The sequence below is a fragment of the Trachurus japonicus genome, chromosome 13, assembly GCF_045865225.1.
Source record: "Trachurus japonicus isolate A0001 chromosome 13, Traja_1.0".
NCBI classification, from domain to species: domain Eukaryota; kingdom Metazoa; phylum Chordata; class Actinopteri; order Carangiformes; family Carangidae; genus Trachurus; species Trachurus japonicus.
In genome coordinates, this window is record NC_140919.1 from 41,845,598 (window position 1) to 41,867,295 (window position 21,698).

The window sequence follows — 21,698 nt, forward strand, 5'->3', positions numbered from 1 at the left end:
ATCTTGTGTTCATGATGGTTAAGACTACACAAACACACGCCGTAACATCGTTATGTAACGTTATCCACCGCTACATTTATTGATGTTTCACCGGCTTCGTATGTAAACAGATGCACATGGAGGAGAGGAGCGGAACCAAAACAGCGGAAAAGCGAGCGGACTGTCACAGTTCCCTATTGTCTTTCTGTGTAAATATCTCATGTTACAACATGAAAACCTGCAGCTTAGATTCAAGTGCGGCATATATATGTATTTTCTTTAAAAATGTAGCTGGTGCGGCTTCTACTCAGGTGCGTCTATAGTCTGGAAAGTACGTAAATTGTCCATGATGTTGAGTGTTAGCTGAGTGTCAGCTGTTGGATACATTCACGCTCTCTTATGACGTAATCTCACGGTGCACTCCTCACAATATTTGCAAAACAACAATGAATGGAAACGGTCATAAATTCGCATTTGCTTTTTGCGCATTTTCACAAAATCCGCTTTTAAATTCGATACGACTTGGATGGAAACCCAACTAGTGAAACTCTACCTTCACTGGCAGAGTTTTGCAGATTCCTCCTTTCCCATCATCATAATCCGCGTCTTAAAAGACACAGTCCAGTGCTCTGATATTGAGCCAAAACTGTGTTTGTGCAGCTTCCATACAGGTAAGTACCGTGCAACATGTTCATATACCTGCACATATGTACACGGGGTTCATAGATTGCGTCAAACATTGTGGTGCAAGATCAGGTAGCCTAGTGCTTTTTTAAAGGTGTTAGCCACAAGTTTAATTTCTCCCGACCAGTAGGTGTTGCACTCACACTCACCCGCTCTCGCTCCAACCTTCAATTGTAGCTACTGGTTGGAAGGGAGCGGCTAGTAGCTAAAGCTAAGCTAATGCTAACCGTATTTAACTAGCAGCAGCTCCGGTGTTGACAGCGGACTGGAAACACATCTGAATCATTTCACACTAACTCACCTGCAGACGAACCCGACGAACCTGCAGCATCACGCCTGCACCAGAAACGTTACAATACCAGCTGACCGTTAGTTAGCATTAGCATTAGCACAGCCTCACGTGACATCAACGTGCTGTTGGTGCCGAGATCATTTCATGTCGTCAAAATTTATAAAACAATTTATTTATATACTATAAAAAAAGATTCTGTAAAATAAATACTTATTCTGCACCCCTCTAGATGTTCTGTGAATGTATTATTTTTGAAAAATATATCGTTTTGATGAAATAGTTGTAGCTATGACCTTTAACTACTCATTCATTTCATATTCATTTTGGAAACAGTACAAAAACCAAAAGACAACCAATGTTTACTGTCCCTCAGATTGAAATTCTGTGTCAAGGGCGCAAACTTATTCTACTTTATTAGTTATTATAACCTATTAGTATTACATTATTACATTGTGTCCATAGACCATAGTGCTAAAGCTAACAGGACAGCAGCAGTGGCTCATGCAGCTTTCTGTCGTCTTGTAGGTCAAACCTTTAACCAGTTGTGTTCCACTGCATGTCTTCAATGCTGCCCTACTTGTTCTGGCACGGAGCCTGATCCTGAATCAGCCGTCATTGTCACATTGACCCAAATTCAACCCTCTGGACACACACACACACACACACACACACACACACACACACACACACACAGATAATGAACAATGAAATCCCACTGAACAGTGTGGAGCTTGTGAAGAACAAAGGCTGAATGCTGGGTATTAACAGTTCACATTTTATTCTGCATGAATCCTTATCCAGATGTAGAGAGAACACAGGACTGAAGGCTACTGCAGTGTTACAGCTATAAACATGTTGTTTAAAGCATAAAGGTTACGACACATGACATGACATTAAAACTAAAACCTCTTCCTGTCCAGTCCCAACCAGACCCTGGACCAGAATCAGAATTCAAACTCTAACATTTCATTCACTGTGATTTTGTCCGTCAATAGGAGCTGAGTTTCCACAATAATGGTGATAACAAGCACACACACGTATGATGATAATGACCCAGTTAAAATGGCTGCAGCAGCACAGAAACAGACAGAGCAGGGAGAGTGGTGCAGTGGGGGAGAGAGAGAGACAGAGAGATGGAAAGTCATTGAGGCTCTATCATGATTCAGCAGGAAGCTGACTCAGCCTGGAGGAATAAAAGAAAAAACAGGGAGCAGACATTGATACAACTCAGAAACACAAACCTTGTTCATCATCTGCTGCCAGAAACAGTCATTGTTTTGTTTTTGTTTTTAATCGCACACAGTTTGTCACATCATGCTTTTCATTTGAAATATATAGACAAACATTCAATTGAGTTGACTGACTAGCTACTGTCCCATTCCCAGATCATGTCCTGACCTGTGTTTTCCCACTGTCCTTCTTGTCATTCTGACATTTTGGGGGCCAGAAGACAAAGACAAACACCCAAGTGATATTTCCATATTATGTCCCCTTTAAGTTTATTTTAAGTTGCTTTTGTTTCGCCGGGCCCAGACCGGTTTCTGTGTTGGTGTCTGCATCTTGGTCCAGTTCTTCCAAACCCTGACAGTACGATCCAACCACAATGTGGACCCATTCTTCAGACAAGAAGTCTACGAGCTGGGTTACGGCCTAAGATGATTGATTGGTCCATTCTGGTTGGTTCGTTCTGTCCGGTTTTTGAGAGACTGGACCCAAAAATGCAAACTCACTCAGGAAATGGGTGAAAACAAAAAAAAAAAGGATTTATTTAACTTATAGCGATAACACAGGAACACAGCATGGACTCACAGCAGCTGACAAAGGACAATGGGAAAACACTGAGGCTAAATCCAATCCAATCCAATCCATTTTATTTATAAAGCACATTTCAATAAACACAAAGGTTTCCAAAGTGCTGTACAGTAAAATAAAAACCATAAAACATACTAAAAATGCAAAAATACTAAAGATAAAAAAAAACAATAAAACAAAATGTCTGTGAACATAAAATCAACAACCTATGTAGCGTGAAAAGCCAAAGAAAAGACTCAAACTATGACAGCGTCAGGCATCAAAGTGGACAAAAAGTTTCACTCAGGCCTCAGTTGTAATGCTTTAGTTTAGATATCATAATAGTGGCATTGTCAACAAACACCAACAGTAAAGCAGCAAATGCAGCTTGTTTCCACTGGATTCCACCTGTAAACAAACCTCTACAGATCACAGTAGCAGGCTCAAATCTGGGACTAAGTGTCCTAAATGTAATTTCTAAGAGCAAGAAAGACTGAACCAGCAGTGAACTGTGGCTGACTAGTTGTCAAAATGGATCACGTATCTGAAAAAAAGAACAAAAAACTGGGTCTGATGATCTCAAAGAAAGAAAAAAAAGATGAAATCTGAAAATAGTGTCCAGTAGTCTGGAGGAGGAGGAACTGCAGACAACAGACAGGAGGAGCAGGAGCAGAGCTGAACACAATTTGCACTAACAACAGCATTTTGAAATGTATTTAGCAAGACAATGTTGTGTAGCTTCATTTTTCTGCTGCTGCTGCATAAAATATATAACACACTAATGGAAGTGCTGGAAGCCTGTGTGGTCAGAGACTCCAGGCTTCATCTGGACTTTAAAAAGGGATTATTATTATTATAAAACAATGAGAATGGACGAGGAAAGCTTAGTTTGCTGATTTTTTGTCGAATGTACATTAAAAATTGGTGATCTGAAGAACAAAGTAGGCTAGTACAATAAGGTCTCAACTCCCTCCACAGCCACAGCCACAACCAGTGTTGGTCCTGCTGCCACAGTGTCAATGTTTTCATATAGAAGCAAATATACACTGAGATTATATATGTGGGGAAGTGGGAGCTAACATGGGGACACCTACAGTAAATAATCTGCTTATTCTATGTGTGTGTGTGTGTGTGTGTGTGTGTGTGTGTATGAGTCATAAGTGAGTCATCTTCTCTGCTTGTGTCTCAGATCCTGAAGCGCGGTTGCCATGTGAACGACCGTGACGGTTTGACCGACATGACGCTGCTGCACTACAGCTGTAAGGCCGGAGCACATGGAGTTGGTAAGATACTCGACCCTGTTCACAAAATAACATGAATGTCGCCTTGGGGAGCTGTCCTGGCCTGGATGCATTGTGGGTCTGTGTGTGTGTGTGTGTGTGTGTGTGTGTGTGGGAGGGGTCAGGGTTTTTAATTTGTGCTCCATTTTATATGTATGAAAAGTGATATATAAATAAATAAAGTTTGAAGTCAGGTGGAGGTCATCAAGACCGCCTAGTTTAGTTTATTAGTTTAATAAGGGACAGTGTGCAATTACATTAATCATTTAAAGGGGAAAAAAATGAAAAGATGGTTGCACCAGATTTAGCTCCCAGCTAATTTCCATCTGTAGTCCCTAAACCTAGACAATAGTAGGAGGGCAGACCTAAACAATTTATTCTATGCTGTAAATAAAACATAATATGAAAAAAGAATCAAAATGAAATCTATACTCAAAATAACGTGCAAATCATTAGTAAACTCAAATCAAAGAGGTACAGTAGCCTCGTCCACTTCCTGCCCTGCTTCTGTAAGGCCAGGATCAGACCACACCAATTCAGGCCAATTTTCACACGATTTTGTCTCTCGGCCAAGACACAGAGAGAATTTCTGCCACTGTGAGTGTTTAATCTGACTGGGTAACCATCGGGAAAGACAAAAAAAAATAGTAGTAGTAGTAGTCTGAACCCGGCCTAAGAGGCCATCTTAGATAACGCTGCTTCCTCTCTAGAGCCGGGGAGGGCTGCATGCAAATGAAGGTGAGTTTCATTTCAAAGGAAAATAAATGTTAATTAACAGCCCGTTAACTTAAATGTGTTCAAATCAATTAACAACTGTAAATAAAGAAAAGACTGTGTTATTATTTAAGATTCAAAAAAATACTCAATTTCAGTGGTGCTACAGTACATGTTTGGCCACCACATTAACCTCTAACAAGAGGATAGCATTGGTGTGGGTGGTGGTTCAGCTCCTGAGCTCCTCTCTCTCTCTGTGTGTGTGTGTGTGTGTGCAGGCGACCCTGCTGCAGCGCTGCGTCTCAGCAGTCAGCTCATCTCTCTGGGCGCCGACGTGAGTCTGAGGAGTCGCTGGACCAACATGAACGCCCTCCACTACGCCGCCTACTTCGATGTCCCAGAACTGATCCGAGTCCTGCTCAAAGCCGCTAAACCCAGAGGTACACACACACACACACACACACACACACACACACTCAGCAGAGCATAAACAATCCTTTCTGTCAGATTTTCTGTTGTGACTAGTCTCAGATGTAACAGTAATGACCTGAGACCTCTTCTTCTTCTTCTTCTTCTCTGTCCTCCCCAGTGATGAACTCCACGTGCAGTGATTTCCACTACGGTACAGCCCTCCACATCGCTGCCTCCAACCTCTGTCTGGGGGCAGTCAAATGTCTGCTGGAGCACGGAGCCAACCCCACCGTCCGGGTAAAAACACAACCGTTGAAGCGTCCACTGACCAACCAACCTGGATCACATGAGCCACATTAAATCTCGACTTTAAAGGAGACATATCATGCCCCTTTTCCACAAATTAAAATAGTTCCCAGGTGTCTTAAAGACATGTCTGTGACATGCTGTGGTCAAAATCCCCCAAGGATCAAACATCACAGCTCTTTTCATCCTCTCTAAACAGCCCTGTTCACAACGGCTGGTTTCAGTGCCTGTCCCTTTAAATGCAATTGAGCCACTGCTTGCCCCGCCCCGTCTCTTCTACTGGTGGTATAGAGAGCATAAGCAAAAGCAGGAAGTAACATCGCCATGGGACCTCAATTGGAAAAAATCTCCATGTAAGTGAATGGGACTCAAAATTTTATTTTGTGATCCAGTTGAATTGTGTCATGAGAAAAATATATGACCTTAACCTATTTAAAACATCATGATTCATGCCAAAAAATTAGCAGTTTGTCGAAAAACAGCAACGGAAGAATGTATTTTGTGTGAAGACCGCTGTACGGACTACAGATCTGGTGTCCCACAAAAAATACGCCACCAACTGACACGGGAAAGGGCGGCATGTGGTGTGTGACGTCACCTACGCCACCTGTAGTCTTTCTGGTTACAGATTTTTCTGAATTTGATTTTATATTAGTTTTACAACAAACTGCTGATTTCTCGGTATGAAACACGATGTTTTAAACAGGTAAAGGTCATATATTTTTCTCATGACACAATTCAGTTGGATCACAAAATAATGGTGCGTTCCAGGCAGGCTTTTTAACCCGTAAGTCACGACTTCAAGTCACCAGTTACGAGTTTGTAGCGTTCCAGGCAAGTTACGAGTTACGAACTGGGAACGGGGAGTAGATCGATCTAGTACGAGTTCACAGGTGGGAAGTTACGAGTTTGACTGTACGTTCTAACGGGTAACCATAGAAACAGGTCGGAAAAATACGAGTTACGGGGTGCCTGGAACGCACCATAACATTTTGACTCCCATTCACTTACATGCAGAAGACAACTGAGGGAACAGCTCATTGTCAATTCTCACATTTTGGGGGCTGAATGGCAAGACAAACACCCAGATATATGTTAAAGAGCCTTCAAACAGTGATATTTCCATGATATGTCCCCTTTAACCCTAGAACACTAACGTTGAGTGATTTTCACCCATGAAATATTGTTTCATAATTTTCATTATGTTGCTGTGGTCTGAGTTTCATGGGTCCCTGTAGCTTCATACTGTTCAGTGACGTCATTGAAGGTCGGCATGTTTCCCTGCTCCCATCCCTAGTTTTTTCAGCAGGCACATGTTCGGGTGGATTTCACCCGACGTTAGTGTTTATGTATTAAATCTGGCGACCGTTTCTGGTGATGCTGAAAATTTTTCTTTTTTCTTTTAACTCCACCAAATAAGTCTCAAATGTCCCACAAATGGGTCTGAAGGACAAAGTCCCAGCTCCATTAGTTTTTTTTTAAAGGAAGTTTTTGTTAAAAAAACAAAAAAAACCACAAATTTAGACATTTTTTTATAGGGTCACCATGATAACTGTTTTTCATTTTGTGAAACATTGTATAGTGGAAAATTAAGGAAGTGTAGTTCAATTTGCCATGTATTGTTGTATGCTTTGATGAAAAATATTTTTTTATGGGTATATTATATCTGGTAAAAAAATACCCGGCGTTAGTGATGATGTTACTATTTTAAGTTAAAATAACGTTAAAATTTTTAACATTATTGTTGTAGGGTTAAGACTGATTCTAGAAAATGTCTGCCTTAGAACGACAAGGGCCAGGTTCCAGGAGAGGTCGTTCCCGACCCGATGGACATGAGTCTGGACAAGGCCGAGGCGGCCATGGTGGCCAAGGAGCTGAAGCAGCTGCTGCTGGACGCCGTCCCCCTGAGCTGCAACCTCCCCAGAGCCACGCTCCCCAACTACGACAACATCCCCGGAAACCTGATGCTGACCTCGCTGGGGCTGAAGCTGGGAGACCGCGTGCTGCTGGATGACATGAAGGTCAGAGGCACACAGAGATTCATGAGCCGGTCCTCAGAGTCAGAGGAAACACATGGAGGTGCAGGGTGCTGGGTTTCATTTAGATCCTTTAATTACACCACAGAAAAGCTGCGTCATACTCTGCATCATACATGAAAAGTCTGACATGAGCCTTTAATTGCTTTACCCCCTGGGCCCAGTTGTTCAGTTGTAATCTGATCGGATTATGGCTAATGGATTGAATCAAATCTTGAAAATGGGTTGTTCAACACTAAAAATGGATTCTGTGATTGGATTAGATCACGTAATCCAGTGTTGGTTTTAATCTGGATCAAACCTTTAGTTTGTGTTGTTCAAAACTTTTTAATCAGGAAAACTCTGATCCAAAACATCTGGATTGTTCTGATCCCAGCAGTTTGCTGGATTCAGGGACAAAATGTAATTTAAATTCAATTCAATCTGGTCAAATAAACAACATTTATAATAAAGTATACATTTATTGATTTATATTTTGCACCTGATTTTTTTTAACTATTACAGTGTTAAAATAAATAAAGTTAACTTTTGATTATTCCACAAATGAAGAACTTTTCCTTAACTACTGGATATTTAAATTAAGTTTGAAGTTTGAATTTGGAATACATGGAAAAATATTCACAATATATTTCACTAATGTACTGGTTATTTGAGTTTTCATTATTTTAATATAAGACCAGATAAGTTCTGTCTGTTTAAAAGACACCAAAGAAACAAACAAAAAAAACAGCACAGAAAACAATACAAACACCCCATTTGGAAATAAATACATTTTGAGTGACCCCATGCAGGCTCTTCTACTTTTTTACTGGTAGCCTTCAGTGTGAGTTGCAGTCCCATTTACCACTCGCTATCTGGATTTGGTTATCTTAAAAAGGTTTTATCTGGATCAGACTGATCCAATCCAATTTTGTGGATTATGTGATCCTGGATGGAACAACAAAAATTACACCTTTTGAACAACTACTAGTAAGGAAGAAACACACTGCCTGCGTAACGTTGAATGTGCATGGAGCAAGGCTGCTTCTGAAATACAATATGGTGTAACAGGACATGGGTCCCCTACTCTCCTGAACCGCCGAGACTCTTTTGGATTGAACCACGTTTCACCTTCCACCAAATATCCATACTGAAAGGTTGGGTGGAGACTACAGGCAGGGGGCAGGATGTCATTACTGTTCACATGGGGGTGTCACCACATACTGGAGGGCAGCACTTGGGACGGGCCCATCCGTCAGGAAGAGCTGACAAGGCCTTCAAATGAGAGTTGAAGAATCTTTAGAACTGTCTTTGACATAAACCATCGGGGAAAATTAAAAAGCTGCAAAAGATCAGTAAATCTACCAATTTTATCAGTAAAACACTTAAAGGGACAGTTTAACATTTTGGCAAATTGGCTCATTGCCATTATCCGTATAATCTTAGGTTTAGGTAGAGTAGGTTTGTTACCTTTAATTGTCGGTGCAAGCTGTTTTTAGAACGGCGGAGCTGCTCAGAGCTACGCTACGGAGGCTAATGGGATTTCTTGGTTTCCCTCATCAAACTCATCAATCCAACAACTCCAAAACGCTCTTGTGGACAAGATGTGACCACCACGCTATGAGATAATAACGGGACGTTAAGAGACAGAGTTGTTTTCAAGGCAAATGCGGAGACTTCTTGCCGAAAAACTGCCCCTGATGGGAACGTGCATCAGCGGTTTTGCATGTATTTCCCTCTAAAACAACTCTGTCTGGTAACGTTGTGTTATTATCTCATAGCGTGGTGAATGTGCAGCTCACAACTTGTCCACCAGAGCGTTTTGGAGTTGTTGGATTGTGTATTTGATGAAACTAAGAAATCCCATGAGCCTCCGTAGCGTAGCTCTGAGAAGCTTGCGGCTCTGCTCCGCCGTTCTAAAAATAGCTTGCACCGATAATTAAAGGTAACAAACCTACTGCTATGACTATAGGGATTATGGCAATGGGCCAATTTGCCAAAATGTTGAACTATCCCTGTAAATTATGTTGTTAAAAACACCTGTAAATACTGTATATTTCATAGTGTGGCATGTTGTGTTATGGAGCCACAGTGGTTTTAGTTAGTTTAGGAGTAGACAGACACAGGAACCACTGCAGATGATATGTCAGGTGCTTTGTGGCTTGAAGTGAATGCATGGCTGCAGGACAGGATGACACTGTGTTCTCACTGTGTAGCTCCAGAGAGACCAGAGCAGAGACGACTTCCTGGCTGCAAACCTCACACAGGTTGGTTGGACCGGGGCTGCCACTGGACCGTAGATTAACTGAAGTTAACTCACCACACTGACTGACCACATGTTTGTCTCCCTGTCATACGACCAATTAAAACCTGCCCACCTCCACTTAATTAACCTTCTGTACAGTAGTGATGTATGTGCTGATTCCCATGCCCTCTCCCCCCCTTCATCACATACAGCAGCAGACACCCAGATTATCTGCCTCCATGCAACCTAAGCAGCTACAGGACGTCTGTAGTCATGTCTCACGTGCGTTAAACAGTTCCCGTCTAACTGCAGGCCTCTCTTCTGTCTCTGTCTCTAACGCAGGCCGGCACGCTGAGGTTCTGCGGTACGACGGAGTTCGCCAGCGGTCAGTGGGTCGGCGTGGAGCTGGACGAGCCGGAGGGAAAGAACGACGGCAGCGTGGGTGGAGTTCGCTACTTCATCTGCCCTCCTAAACTAGGTAACAGCTGCTGCCACGGAGCATTTCAGAAAGTCTTTTAGTCCCTGCAAACTGTTTATTCATTCTCTGGCTGGCTGGGGGGTGATTACTTGTTATTATAAAACGGAAAGATGAAATCCGGCAATCTGATTGGTTGTTAGCCGTGGTATATTGAGCATATACCACGGCTACTATTCTAAAGCCTTATCACAGCGTAGGCTATCACTCCGCCTCAGGCACGTATGACTGGTATGAATCAAGGGGGCAGTTGTCGGTCTGAGAAGTGAAGCTCACTTCCGCATTCAAAAAACTGCAATCCCCTCTTCTTCCTCTGGGGGCTGGTGTCAGAAGGGAGCATTCCCCATAGACCCCCATGTTAAAATCACCGACTTTACATCCTCAATAAACATGTTAAAAGCCTGGTGTCAGAACGTTTTTTCGTCTCAATCGATAGTTTCTACCCCTGCACACACTCTGAGGGGGGTGAATTTTTTTTTACTCTACAGTTTTACTGTTATTAGGTTAAAATTCTGGCCAATTAGGGCGCGGAAACGTTGAGTGACAGGTCCGAGCAGCTCCGTGGACAGCTGCTTCGAGGCCAGTGGGCGGGTTCTCGGCCGGCCAATCCAACATGGCGCTGTTCAGGCCGCCATGTTGGAGTCACAAAAACGACTCCACAAAACCAATGGGTGATGTCACGGACGCTACGTCCATTCTTTTTACAGTCTATGGTATGAATGGAAGTTGTTGTCATGTATCCATGACAACGGACTGTTGCAGTCCGTAGCAAAAGACAGCTGATGTTTTTACGATGTTAAAAAAATGGACTAAAGTAGTTGAATTCACATGTTTAAGGTGAACTTTCACCTCCGGGGAGGGTTAACAATGGTAGAGGGGACTGAGCAGTGACTTTCACCTGAAAAAAAGCGGAGGAAAAGACCAGATGCAGAGCTAACTAGGAGCTCATGTCTGGAGAGGTGGGACTATTTTTTTCACAGTGAGGCTATTTTATTGGATAATATGTATTTCTGGTTAAATAAAACTACATGAAATTGATTGCGTATTCCTCTTTCATATTGCCTTTATTGGTAACCGTTTTATAAATGGGGGGTCCCTCCCTCCGCTTCACGTCGGGCCGAACAACGCCCCTCAGCCGTGGTATAATGAGCATATACCACGGCCTGTCGTGATATATTGCTTAATCATATGTTAGATACATGTCATGTACAGGGCCCTAAACCCACCAAATGTGGGTTGAAATTCAATAAAAACTTACCGCTGGCTGGTGATGAATGAGGTAACTGTATAGCCTATTGTTCGGGTCAGAAACATGTTTTCTAACAGGCTGACAATCATGTGAAACTGAACCAAACTCATTAGTGGTTCACTCAGATTGTACTGATAATACCCACGCTCACAACCCAAAGCAACCGCAGACCTGCACGGTTCCCTCCGGCGTAGACCGGTGCTGTGTCAGACCAGTTCCCCCTCATCCAGTGTCTCCCCTACTCTGTCCCATTTGAACGGAGAAGGAAGGGTTAGCCTCTGAGATAACAGTAGAATACATATTAGAGAAGAGAAACACACATTTCAGGACCGCTGACTTGTATCATCGGCACAGACAAATATAATCACAGACGGCTGAAAATCTCAGAACATGTCTAGAGAGGCTGTATCGATGCACTGTACCTAGCACTCCTGTTACAACAACAGTAATACAACACATTACCTGTGTTTTATAGCACCTCTTGCTCACCTTTTTTGGTCCTTACCTGTTTGCATCCCTGTTAAAACATATGGCGATGGCTGGGGCAGACACTAGCCTAATAACCTGTCTTATTTGCAATGAAAAAAAAGAAAATGGCTAGTGGACATTCTGAATGGCAGGTAACTTCAGAAACTTAACAGCCACATTGGCTGGTGATCAAAAAAGTTAATTTAGTGCCCTGGTTATATACACAGTTTTTCTACGTGTGAGGCTTCAGGTGGCCTCAGCTCACAATTAAGCTTGGTGAAATATGCACTGGCAGAATATGTAATTAAAACACACTTCATCCTTCACGTAGCGGAAAGATAAACAAAATTTGTAACATCAGATGCAGTTTACTTGGTTTTAGAATGCTGTCTTGTGCAACACTTTCTTTTTTTTTTTACCAAGTGCACATGGATAGAAACACAACGGCCGTGCTACCCCTTCAAAACAAAGAAGACTTTTTAATTCTGTCAATCGAATGATTTATTAACATATCAGGTGGACATCAGGTTCCTTTCAGAACATGGAGCTCTTGAGGATGCTGTTCCTGGACATGCAGTAAGCGTCCATCTGCTCCGACAGATGCCAGCAGCTGTCTCTCTGTCCATACAGCTCTCTGAGCCTCAGAGCCTCCTTCCTCCTCTGCAGCTCGTCCTCCTCTTCCTCCTCTCTGAGGCTCCGTCCAGGCTGCAGTGTCTTCTGCAGCCACTTCAGGGCCCTGGAGGATTTGGGTGGAGCTTTGGACTTGTCACGGAGGTCGTCTGTGCAGACTAGTGCTGTCTGCTCTCCAACCCAGTTGTTAATCAGAGTTCTCCTCTTTCTCTGCTCCTGACTCCTCGGTGCAGAGGTCGGACACGTCCAGCTGCTGTTGTCCTGCACAAGACAAAGCTCAGGCTGCTCTCCAGAGGAATACATGGGTGTCACGATGGGATTTTCCTGCACCATCATGACCTTCTTCCACATAAGTCTCTCCATCTTCAGCTGCTCCGGCTCTCCTTTCCCCAGGGCCTTTAGACCTTCCTCCCTCCTCTTCTCCTCCTCCTCCTCCTCTCTTTGTTTGGCCTCCTGCCTCCTCCTCTCCTCCTCGGCTCTTTGCTTTTGCCCTCTCAGTCTTTCAGCTTCTGTAACCCTCTCTTCTTTTTCTCTCACGCTCCTTTGAAGCTCCTCCAGAGCAGCTCTCCCTCTTCTGTCCATCTCCATTTCTCTCAGCTCTTTAAGTGTCTGTCTTCTGAGAAACGGCCTTCTCTCCTCAGGGCTCATTTTCCAGATGTTGTTGGCTAGCTCCATTTCAGTTTGGAGTTGAGTCGGTGGTCTTGACATCTTGTCGTTGATCGAGTGTGTGTGTCTTTCAGTGGTTTATAGTGAAGTGATGGCAGTGAGAAGAAGAGTGGAACCATGGAGCAGTTCCATCCACTGTTACAGAGATAACACACACAGTTCTGCTTCTAGAATGTAATGTTCAGTGTAGATCTCCAACCTGCTTCAGCCACAGTAAAAGCACTTTCACTTTAAAGTCCTCCAATGACTCAGTCCCAGTTCAATAAAGCTGAGGGACGTGTGAGAGACAAATCAAAGCAGCAGAGGCTGAGATGTCCTGATCGTCCTGAACCTAGCATGGCTTAGAGCTTAAAAAACACAGGATGCTAACGACTCCCCAAACCTTGTGTACAGACTTCTGACTTGTCATTTAGACCCCGAGGAGTTTGCTTTTGGTTATAAAAGAGTCTCATATTAATGTGGATGAATCTATGTTGCCCACACTTGGGTCCATTTTCGATAAATATATCATAGTTATTTTGATATTATTATTTAGTGGCCGACTCGTCCAGCATTTCCTGGTTTCGGTTTCCCGGACGCTGCCCAGCGGGTCATGGGAATAACGCCGCCGGATCGCTAGTTTCGCTAGTTTATGGTGGGAACTACGACGGTATCTGATCGTCTTCAAACCTCCGACTTTCATTCTTGATCAATGAAAACATTCTTGGCAAATGTTTTTGCTTTTGTCCGTCTTGCGCCGGTCCAAGAAAAACACTTCTGCTTTCCGAAATTCCTCGTAATCCCTCTAAAATGTTCCATCGTGCTTGCAGCAAGGCCCCATTGACATCATAGTAGTGTTGGTCACATGGTCACATATCTGCTCCGTCCACCCTTTTGGTTCATAGTGAAACGGCTGGACAAAAAGTATTCATGAAACTGCCAGTATGTTTTGTACAGACATTCATTGCCCCAACAAGATGAACCCTGATTCATGTGGTGGTTTGACATCATTTATTTCAGATTCAGACTCATTATTTATTGTTCCACAGGGTATTTTTTTCACAGTTTGCATTACATATAACAGATAATTATTCAACACACATGTAAAGATATACAATATGCCGATTATTTTAGAACATGTGAGTGATTTTTAGGAGTTGGTTTCTGTTGTTGACGGTCAGCATGGTGACATGGCCGGATCAGAAAGTCAGGACTATGACAGTATGTTGGGGCTGTGCTGAGGAAAAAATCTGAAAGATCAAGGGGGAAAAAAGTAACATGAGGATTAAGTTGTAATTTTAAGTTGTGTTTTAGAGCGGAAACTTGAAGAAGCTTGAGGAACACAGAGCCTCATGTTGTGCCTGCTTCACTGGATTCACAGATAGTTGGATTCTTTATCTCGTGGCTCATTAGCATCATCATCATCATCATCATTGACAAGATTGTGATATGAGTCATAACATTAAGTTATAAGAGCTGCAGTTCAGGTAATAGAGGACAGGAAGTCATCTGAAACACTACTACACCCACGCTGATCTGTTCTGGCTCAGTCAGTGGCAGTAAGTGTCATATTTGTCAGCCAATCAAAAGCTACCTTACCTAAATCAGTTGCCTTGGAGACAAACTGGGAGGGCACTTAAGTATTATCTAATATGAGTTCACTCCAAACATCTGACCAAATGTCCCTGTACATTATTAAAGGGACATTGTGTAGAAATTCCTCCCATCTAGCGTTGCGGATGTATATCGCAAGCAACTCAATTTTATTTTTCATGCTGCATTCACGTGAAATTGGGCAGACAGCAGACGGACGACAGCCGCTGCACGTAACGGCATAAACAAGCCTCTATGTAAACAAGTGGTCCGTCAGCACGAGGCAAAACAATACACGTGACAACATGTTGTCATGGTGATGTCGTAGTGTTTACCTGACCCACATTTTACCGGCTTTCTCTCCACTTCTGTGACTAAAATGACATCTGGTTTGTTACGGACGGCCGTCTGCCCGACTGCAGGTGAATGCAGCATCAGTTTGTTGATGGGGGTGATTATTGATTAATGAAAAACAGACTTTTGAACGAAATAATCGATTTTCGTGAATAGATAACAGGAGAAGTTACACAATGTCCCTTTAAGTACATGTCCGTGCTGGATATCAGCTTTTAGTGTCTCTCTCTTTTGTGTTGCAGGGATTTTTGCCCCAGTGTCAAAGATTTCCAAGGCTGTGGACCTGACACCTTCATCCGTCACCTCCACCCCCCGGACCCCCCGCTTGGACCTGGCCTCCCGCCTGGCCGGGAAGACCAAGAAGGAAAAAGAGAAGAAGGAGAAGGAGAAGGAGAAAGGTAAGGCTCTGTTTTAATGTCACACACATCAGAAACTGAACCATGCTGCTCAGTGCGTCGTGGCTGTGAGTGTGTGTCCTGTTCGCTCTCAGCCCAGAAGAAGAAGGCGTCGGTGGCCAGTCTGGACCCAGAGGGGCTGAACGTGGAGGTGGGAGACCAGGTTCTGGTGGCCGGCCAGAAACACGGCATCGTCCGCTTCTACGGCAAGACCGACTTCGCTCCAGGTAGCTCCCATAGGCTTGTTACCACGGTGACATGCCACACTGCTGGACACTATTCAGAATACTACCCTTGTATTGTATGAATTGTAATATGATTTAATATAGGTATAATTTTAATACATATTAATTTACTTTAACAAGTGATATTTATCAGATTTATCAACTATTTCATATGATTCAACACATTTATCGCACAATCACTGTAGAAAATGACATTTACCAAATCCGTCAACTCAAGGAGATGAGGACTTTTTAAGTTCTCATCTCCTTTTTTAGTTAAAGGAGAATTAAGTGAAGCAGGTGATAGTGAATCAACCAATCTTTAGTTTTAAATGGCTCGGTTTCATTTTACCAGAGTTGTTTTCGAGGCAAATGCAGAGACTGCTTGCCAAAAAACTGTCCCTGGTGGGAACGCGCATCAGTGCTTTTGCATGAATTTACCAAGGAGACAACTCTGTCTCGTAACTACTACTCCTAAAACTTTAGGTATTATGGCAATGGGCCAATTTGCCAAAATCTAGAATTATCCATTTAATGTTAGTATCGAGGGACTCTCAGTCTAGGTAGTATATTGTAGTTATGCTGTTTGTGTTTGTTAGCATGCATCCCTTGTCCATACAGCTCAGATTGGTCTTTGTCAGGTAAATTCATCAGATTAGCGTAGCTGTAGATGTTGTGTTCTGAGCAGCTTCAGGACAGTGGCTCGGCCCCTACACCGTGACCTGAGCTGTGTGTGTACCTGCAGGTTACTGGTTTGGCATCGAGTTGGATCAGGCCACGGGAAAACACGACGGCTCCGTGTTCGGAGTCCGTTACTTCAGCTGTCTGCCCAAATACGGAGTGTTTGCTCCGCCCTCTCGCGTCCAGAGGTAAAACAGTGTTTAAAACAACAAACACTGTGATATTTCATTTTGACCTTTTGCCTTCTTGTTGGATCATATCAGTGTAAGTTTTCTCTGTTCGCTGGGGAGCCACATACTGTATGCAATAAACCAAGTAAACATGAGATGTGTTCTTTTTTTGAATATAATGGTGAAATCTCCTTTCATTGATGCTTGTGTTAGGATCGGAGGTCCTAAAGACGGCTCACAGAATGACAACTCCATGGTGAAGAAGGTCCACCAGGTCACCAGTAAGTATCTGTCATCCTACTGGCATGAGCCTGCAGCTGTCATGGAGCTGTCCGGGCTTCATCTTTTTAGTTTTGTTGGTTTTATTGCCACCACTGGACACAGTTTTGGACACACATGATGTACAATTCTGAAGAAGTTGGTAAAATGAAACTATAAACAGAACGTAGTGATACTCCCCATCCGTGTCCCATTACCTACCTTTTACTTTTACAACCTTTTGTTGCCCCTGTCCCAACTTTTTGATGTGTTGCTGCCATCAAACTCAAAATGATCAAGAACGTACCAGGCACATTGATAGAATCGAATGGCTCAGGTTCACTCAGTGTTGTTTATTGAAGGCAAGGTGAAAACCAGGAAGTCAGTTCAATCAGGCAAAGGCACAATAATACAGCAGGCAAAACTCTTAGTCGTAGTTTAAACATTTGATATGTTTACAATGTTCCATTGTGAATTAAATATGCATTGATGAGTTTTGCAAATCATTGCATTCTGCTTTTATTTACATTTTACACAACCTCCTAACTTCAATGGATTTGGGGTTGTAGTTGTATGAACACACAGGCCACTTCACTGCAGTACTAGACATACTGCAGCTGTTTGATTCTAGGAAAACAATGTAAAACGGGTTAGAGAAGAAACTCCTTACTGAAATCACAGTTTAGTTTTCACCAGCTTGTTCATATCTGATATGTTCTCATTTTGTCTAAGGAACAGTTAATGAGAAACAAAGTTATTTTTATTTTCATTCATTATATTCTTATTGAGAAGATTTGCAGTATGCTGGCTGTTCATATTCATATTTCTGATTAAAACAGTGTCAGTTTTAGTCTGTTCAATAGATGTCAGTACTGTTTGGCCGCTCACAGTACATAAATTGTGGGTCACAGTGATCAGTCACTAACATGCTGTTTGTTTGTGTCCTGCAGTGTCACAGCCGAAGCGTAACTTCAACACCATGCGTTCTCCTAAAGACCTGACCTCTGAGAGCTCCATATCCAGGTGAGAGCAGAGACCACTGACTCTGGACCAGACTGAGGTGGTGTGTGGAGGTTTAGAAGCTCACTCAGGACATAGTTATAATGAGATAGATGTATAGTGTGAACATAAACTCTTTTATCCTTTCACCAGGACACAGACATGTTTCACATTCTACTTCAGGCTTCTCCAACCTTTTTATTTTCCTCTGAGAGCTACTTTTAAAAGATAAAACGAAGCTGAGAGCTCCTCACATCTTATAGTAGCTACTGTCAACATTTAGACTCATATAGTATCACAACACTCCAGCTGACCTCCAAACCAAATCAGATGAATAAGATCATTTCAGAAGTCATCAAATAGACCTCCACACATTCAACATCTGGCCAGACAGCCTAGGTGAATAGGCAAAAAAATATTAAAATGTTTTAATAGATATCACTATGAAATGTTCTCAGTTTGTTATGTACATAAATACTAAGAATTGTATATGCAAATGAGGTGCTAACTCATTACATATGCACTAATTTGCATATATCACCAACATTGGATGATGCCAGGTTCAAAAGCTTGATTTTATTTTGTTGATACATTCCACAAGAGACTTCTTACAGAAGGGATTGTGGCTACGTCCTCTTATCAGCCCACACATCAGGAAATACCATCTACAGTCATAAAAAATAAATGTTTGGCATTTTTTGGCTAAAATATATTTGAAAGTAAAATGTACTTTAAACCTGGCTGTGAATGATATATCAACAAGTCGTTCTGTAAAAAAGAAGCAGGATATAGATAGGAAGAAATGTGGAAAGTTTGGTGAGTGTAGGTACAGTACTAGGTTAATGGGTATTTCATATCTTGGTGTGTAAGAAAAACTCATTTTTGAGAAAACGGCCTGAAAGTTCTGTATTGTAAAATTCCATACATTTTTATTTGAAACTGCTATTTACAAACACAACACCTAATCAAACCATTAGTAATAGACATCCTAAACACATGAGTGATAACTGAACAACAACACAGCATGAAGTTATTCATATGAAATGAACACAACTATACACACACAGTGTAGTACAGCTGTGCAAAAAGCACTAACTTTTGGCGAATTTATGAGCAATTTGCTGACACAATCAGGCAAAATGAAGTAAAATAAACAACTAATTGTGTGTTATTGAGGTTTTATTGCCACTAGTTTGAAAGAAGACATGTTTAGGAAGCAAAATATGACAAAATCTCAAAATCGACCAAAAAAAAGTGACAAAGATCTGGGCTGAATGTGTGTATGAAAGCAAGAATGTCGCTGTGTGAGCAGAAACACTGACTCTCTGACTTTACTAATCTTCCTTCTTCTTCTGCCTCTCCTCATCCTCCCTCGCTCGCCGTTTCTTTTCCTCCTTCCTCCTCCTGTCTTCTCCCGCTGCAGGTTGCTGTTCTGCTGTTGGTTCCCGTGGATGCTCCGCGCCGAGATGCATTCCTAACAACCCCCCCCCCCCCCCGACTCCTCCTATCTCTGCTCCTCCAACCAGATCAATCTCTCTGCTCCGTCTTCTTCTCTCCATCTTTTACTTTTCCGTCCTCTCTGAGTCTCCTCAGACTATCGCTATTGCCGGTCAAACTTCTCGTAGTGAAAACCCAGTCTCTCCTCTCTCTCTTACAGTCAGCCCAAATCCTTCTAATTTCGCCGTTCTATAGCAAAATCTATAGTGCCTTCGATCTGATCAAAACGTCCTGCATTCCTGTAATGAAACTGAAACAGCTCTGCTAAAGCAACTCCCCCAAAACTATCTCTGCATCCCTTCACTTGTCTTATCCATCCCATTGTCCCGGTTGGGTATTTTTCCATGTTGTACCTTTTATCGAGGGCAGAAAAACCTGCTGTGTACTCTCTCTAGAGCCAACACTACTTCTCATTAGTTTGTGCTGCTACAGGTTTTGGTTTTGCTGCTACCAGATTTGGGTCTTGCCAATTTTTTTTAAACTGAGCATCAGATGAATTTGTCTTATATGCGTTAAGGTTGAGATCTGTTAGCTATGAAGACAGTAACGCTGTCACTTTGACTCAAAGATTCTCTGCATAAGGACCTGAACACAAGAGACTCATCATCAGACTGTGCTGATAAAGAAAGAGCACACGGAGGTATGGTACGGAAGCGTATCGCATTCACTTGAAAAAAGAAAGTCAGTTTTTTCTGAGTAATTAATTTTTTTGGTCTGTTTTTCGAGGTAATAATTTATGTTTTTCTGGGTAATTTTTTTTTTTGGGTTTGTTTTTCTGACTAATGTTTTCTGTTTTTCGATTTCGAGCATCAACAAACTTTCCCGGGGCAAGCTGCACACGTCGCATCAGGGAGCGCCTTCAAAATAAAAGTACTACTCATAACACAATGAGTAAAGGCGCTTTCTTTTACATTGCTTAACATACATCCATGGATGTTCTCCACAAAAAATAAAGTCTTATTTTCACTGTGTTCCAAGTAAATTCAGATTTATATTGAAAGGAAATCACCTGTTATTACAGAATATCTCCTCAGAGAGTGTCACTCATGTAGCACCTTTATTTTGAAATCAGTCCGTACGTTACTTGCAGGTGGGAGCTTCTCACGGGAAGCTAAGTGAGAAAAAAAATACCTCGAAAAACAGGAGGAAAAAAATTACCACGAAAAACAGAAAATAATTACCAGACCAAAAAAATTAATAACTCAGAAAAACCAAACTTTTTTTTTTTTTTTTTAATCAAGTGAATGCAATACGCTTCCGTAGTAGGCTATTGATGCTGCACAGCTCAAAATGTTTGTGTGCTTATGAAGAAGATGTTTTGGATACGGTTGGTGTTGGTCGTGTTGGACCCTGATCTGGCTGCTGCTTCCTCACAACAACATCTACAGCTGCTCTCTCTCTCTCTCTTACCGAACTCTGACATGATCCTCTGATAATTGGCTTTATGATTTGTAAATAGGAAACCATCCATGCATGGTGTCTGCTTCAAACGTGTTTCAGAGCTGCCTTGAATCAGAGAGACTACCCCCCAGCCCCAACCCGACCCCAACCCCACCCCACCCCTCTATAACTCTGAACTGGGTATGAGGACTCATATTATCACCTGCATGCTTTAATCTCAGATGTCAAACTGAAAACAGGGTTTATCTGCTATTTTATCACAGCGATACAGTCGGTTGTATACTTTTTTTTTTAATCATCAGATCATTTCACCGTTGGGATGTGGGTCTCTGCGAAAACAAGGGGTCATTGTTGTGTATTTGATGTGGACGCTGTTGAATCCGATGTAGCTGCACACTGTGTTACGCTGCTGCACAAGCTGTGCTGAACTGGAATGGTGACACAAAGGATCAGAAGACTCACTTTTAGTCGGTTTAATAGAGTACATGCAAATAGCCGTCATCGTTAACCAAACGTTAGTCCATATAGTTAGGGTTGGATTATTATAAATCTATTAAAAATCTTCTAAAGAGCTGCAGTTGTTATCTGTCATTAACCAAAACTGCTAACAGACCCAAAATCTAAACTGTTCAAATCAGAATGTGTTTTCAGCTCAAAGTCCTATCAAGGTGTTTGTGTGTAGCTGCCGTCTTGTTCGCATCTGAAAACATGTTGGATTTTAAACAAATTAGTTGAATATTTGTTTTATCAGTAATCGTTTGTATATCTATCTGCATCAAACATTAACCTCCTCTAATGTCCATGTTTTGTATTTCCTACCGTAGAAATTTAAATATGAAATAATCTCTCCAGAGAGTCCATGACATTTGAAAGTTTCCCCCCTTCTCTTCCTCTCTCTCATCCCTCTTTCTCCATTTAAATAAGACTTTGGTACTTTCTTTT

At 42.2% G+C, this 21,698-nt stretch overlaps 1 protein-coding gene across 2 annotated transcripts in view; it reads left to right on the forward strand.

Moving 5' to 3' along the window:
• The window catches only part of clip3 (CAP-GLY domain containing linker protein 3), a 32,232-nt gene extending 12,342 nt beyond the window's left edge, over positions 1-19,890 (forward strand). The window contains exons 4-15 of one of the 2 annotated variants that reach the window (XM_085796593.1): positions 3,936-4,029; positions 5,019-5,180; positions 5,330-5,448; positions 7,242-7,478; positions 9,689-9,739; positions 10,060-10,195; positions 15,374-15,529; positions 15,622-15,753; positions 16,496-16,619; positions 16,815-16,882; positions 17,810-17,882; positions 19,282-19,890. In XM_085796593.1, coding sequence (XP_085652719.1) covers positions 3,936-4,029; positions 5,019-5,180; positions 5,330-5,448; positions 7,242-7,478; positions 9,689-9,739; positions 10,060-10,195; positions 15,374-15,529; positions 15,622-15,753; positions 16,496-16,619; positions 16,815-16,882; positions 17,810-17,882; positions 19,282-19,336 — 1,407 coding nt within the window. In that variant the 3' untranslated portion in view covers positions 19,337-19,890. The remainder of the gene's footprint in view (positions 1-3,935; positions 4,030-5,018; positions 5,181-5,329; positions 5,449-7,241; positions 7,479-9,688; positions 9,740-10,059; positions 10,196-15,373; positions 15,530-15,621; positions 15,754-16,495; positions 16,620-16,814; positions 16,883-17,809; positions 17,883-19,281) is intronic. The other variant, XM_085796594.1, reaches the window with a different exon arrangement.
• The last annotated feature ends 1,808 nt before the right edge of the window (positions 19,891-21,698 follow it).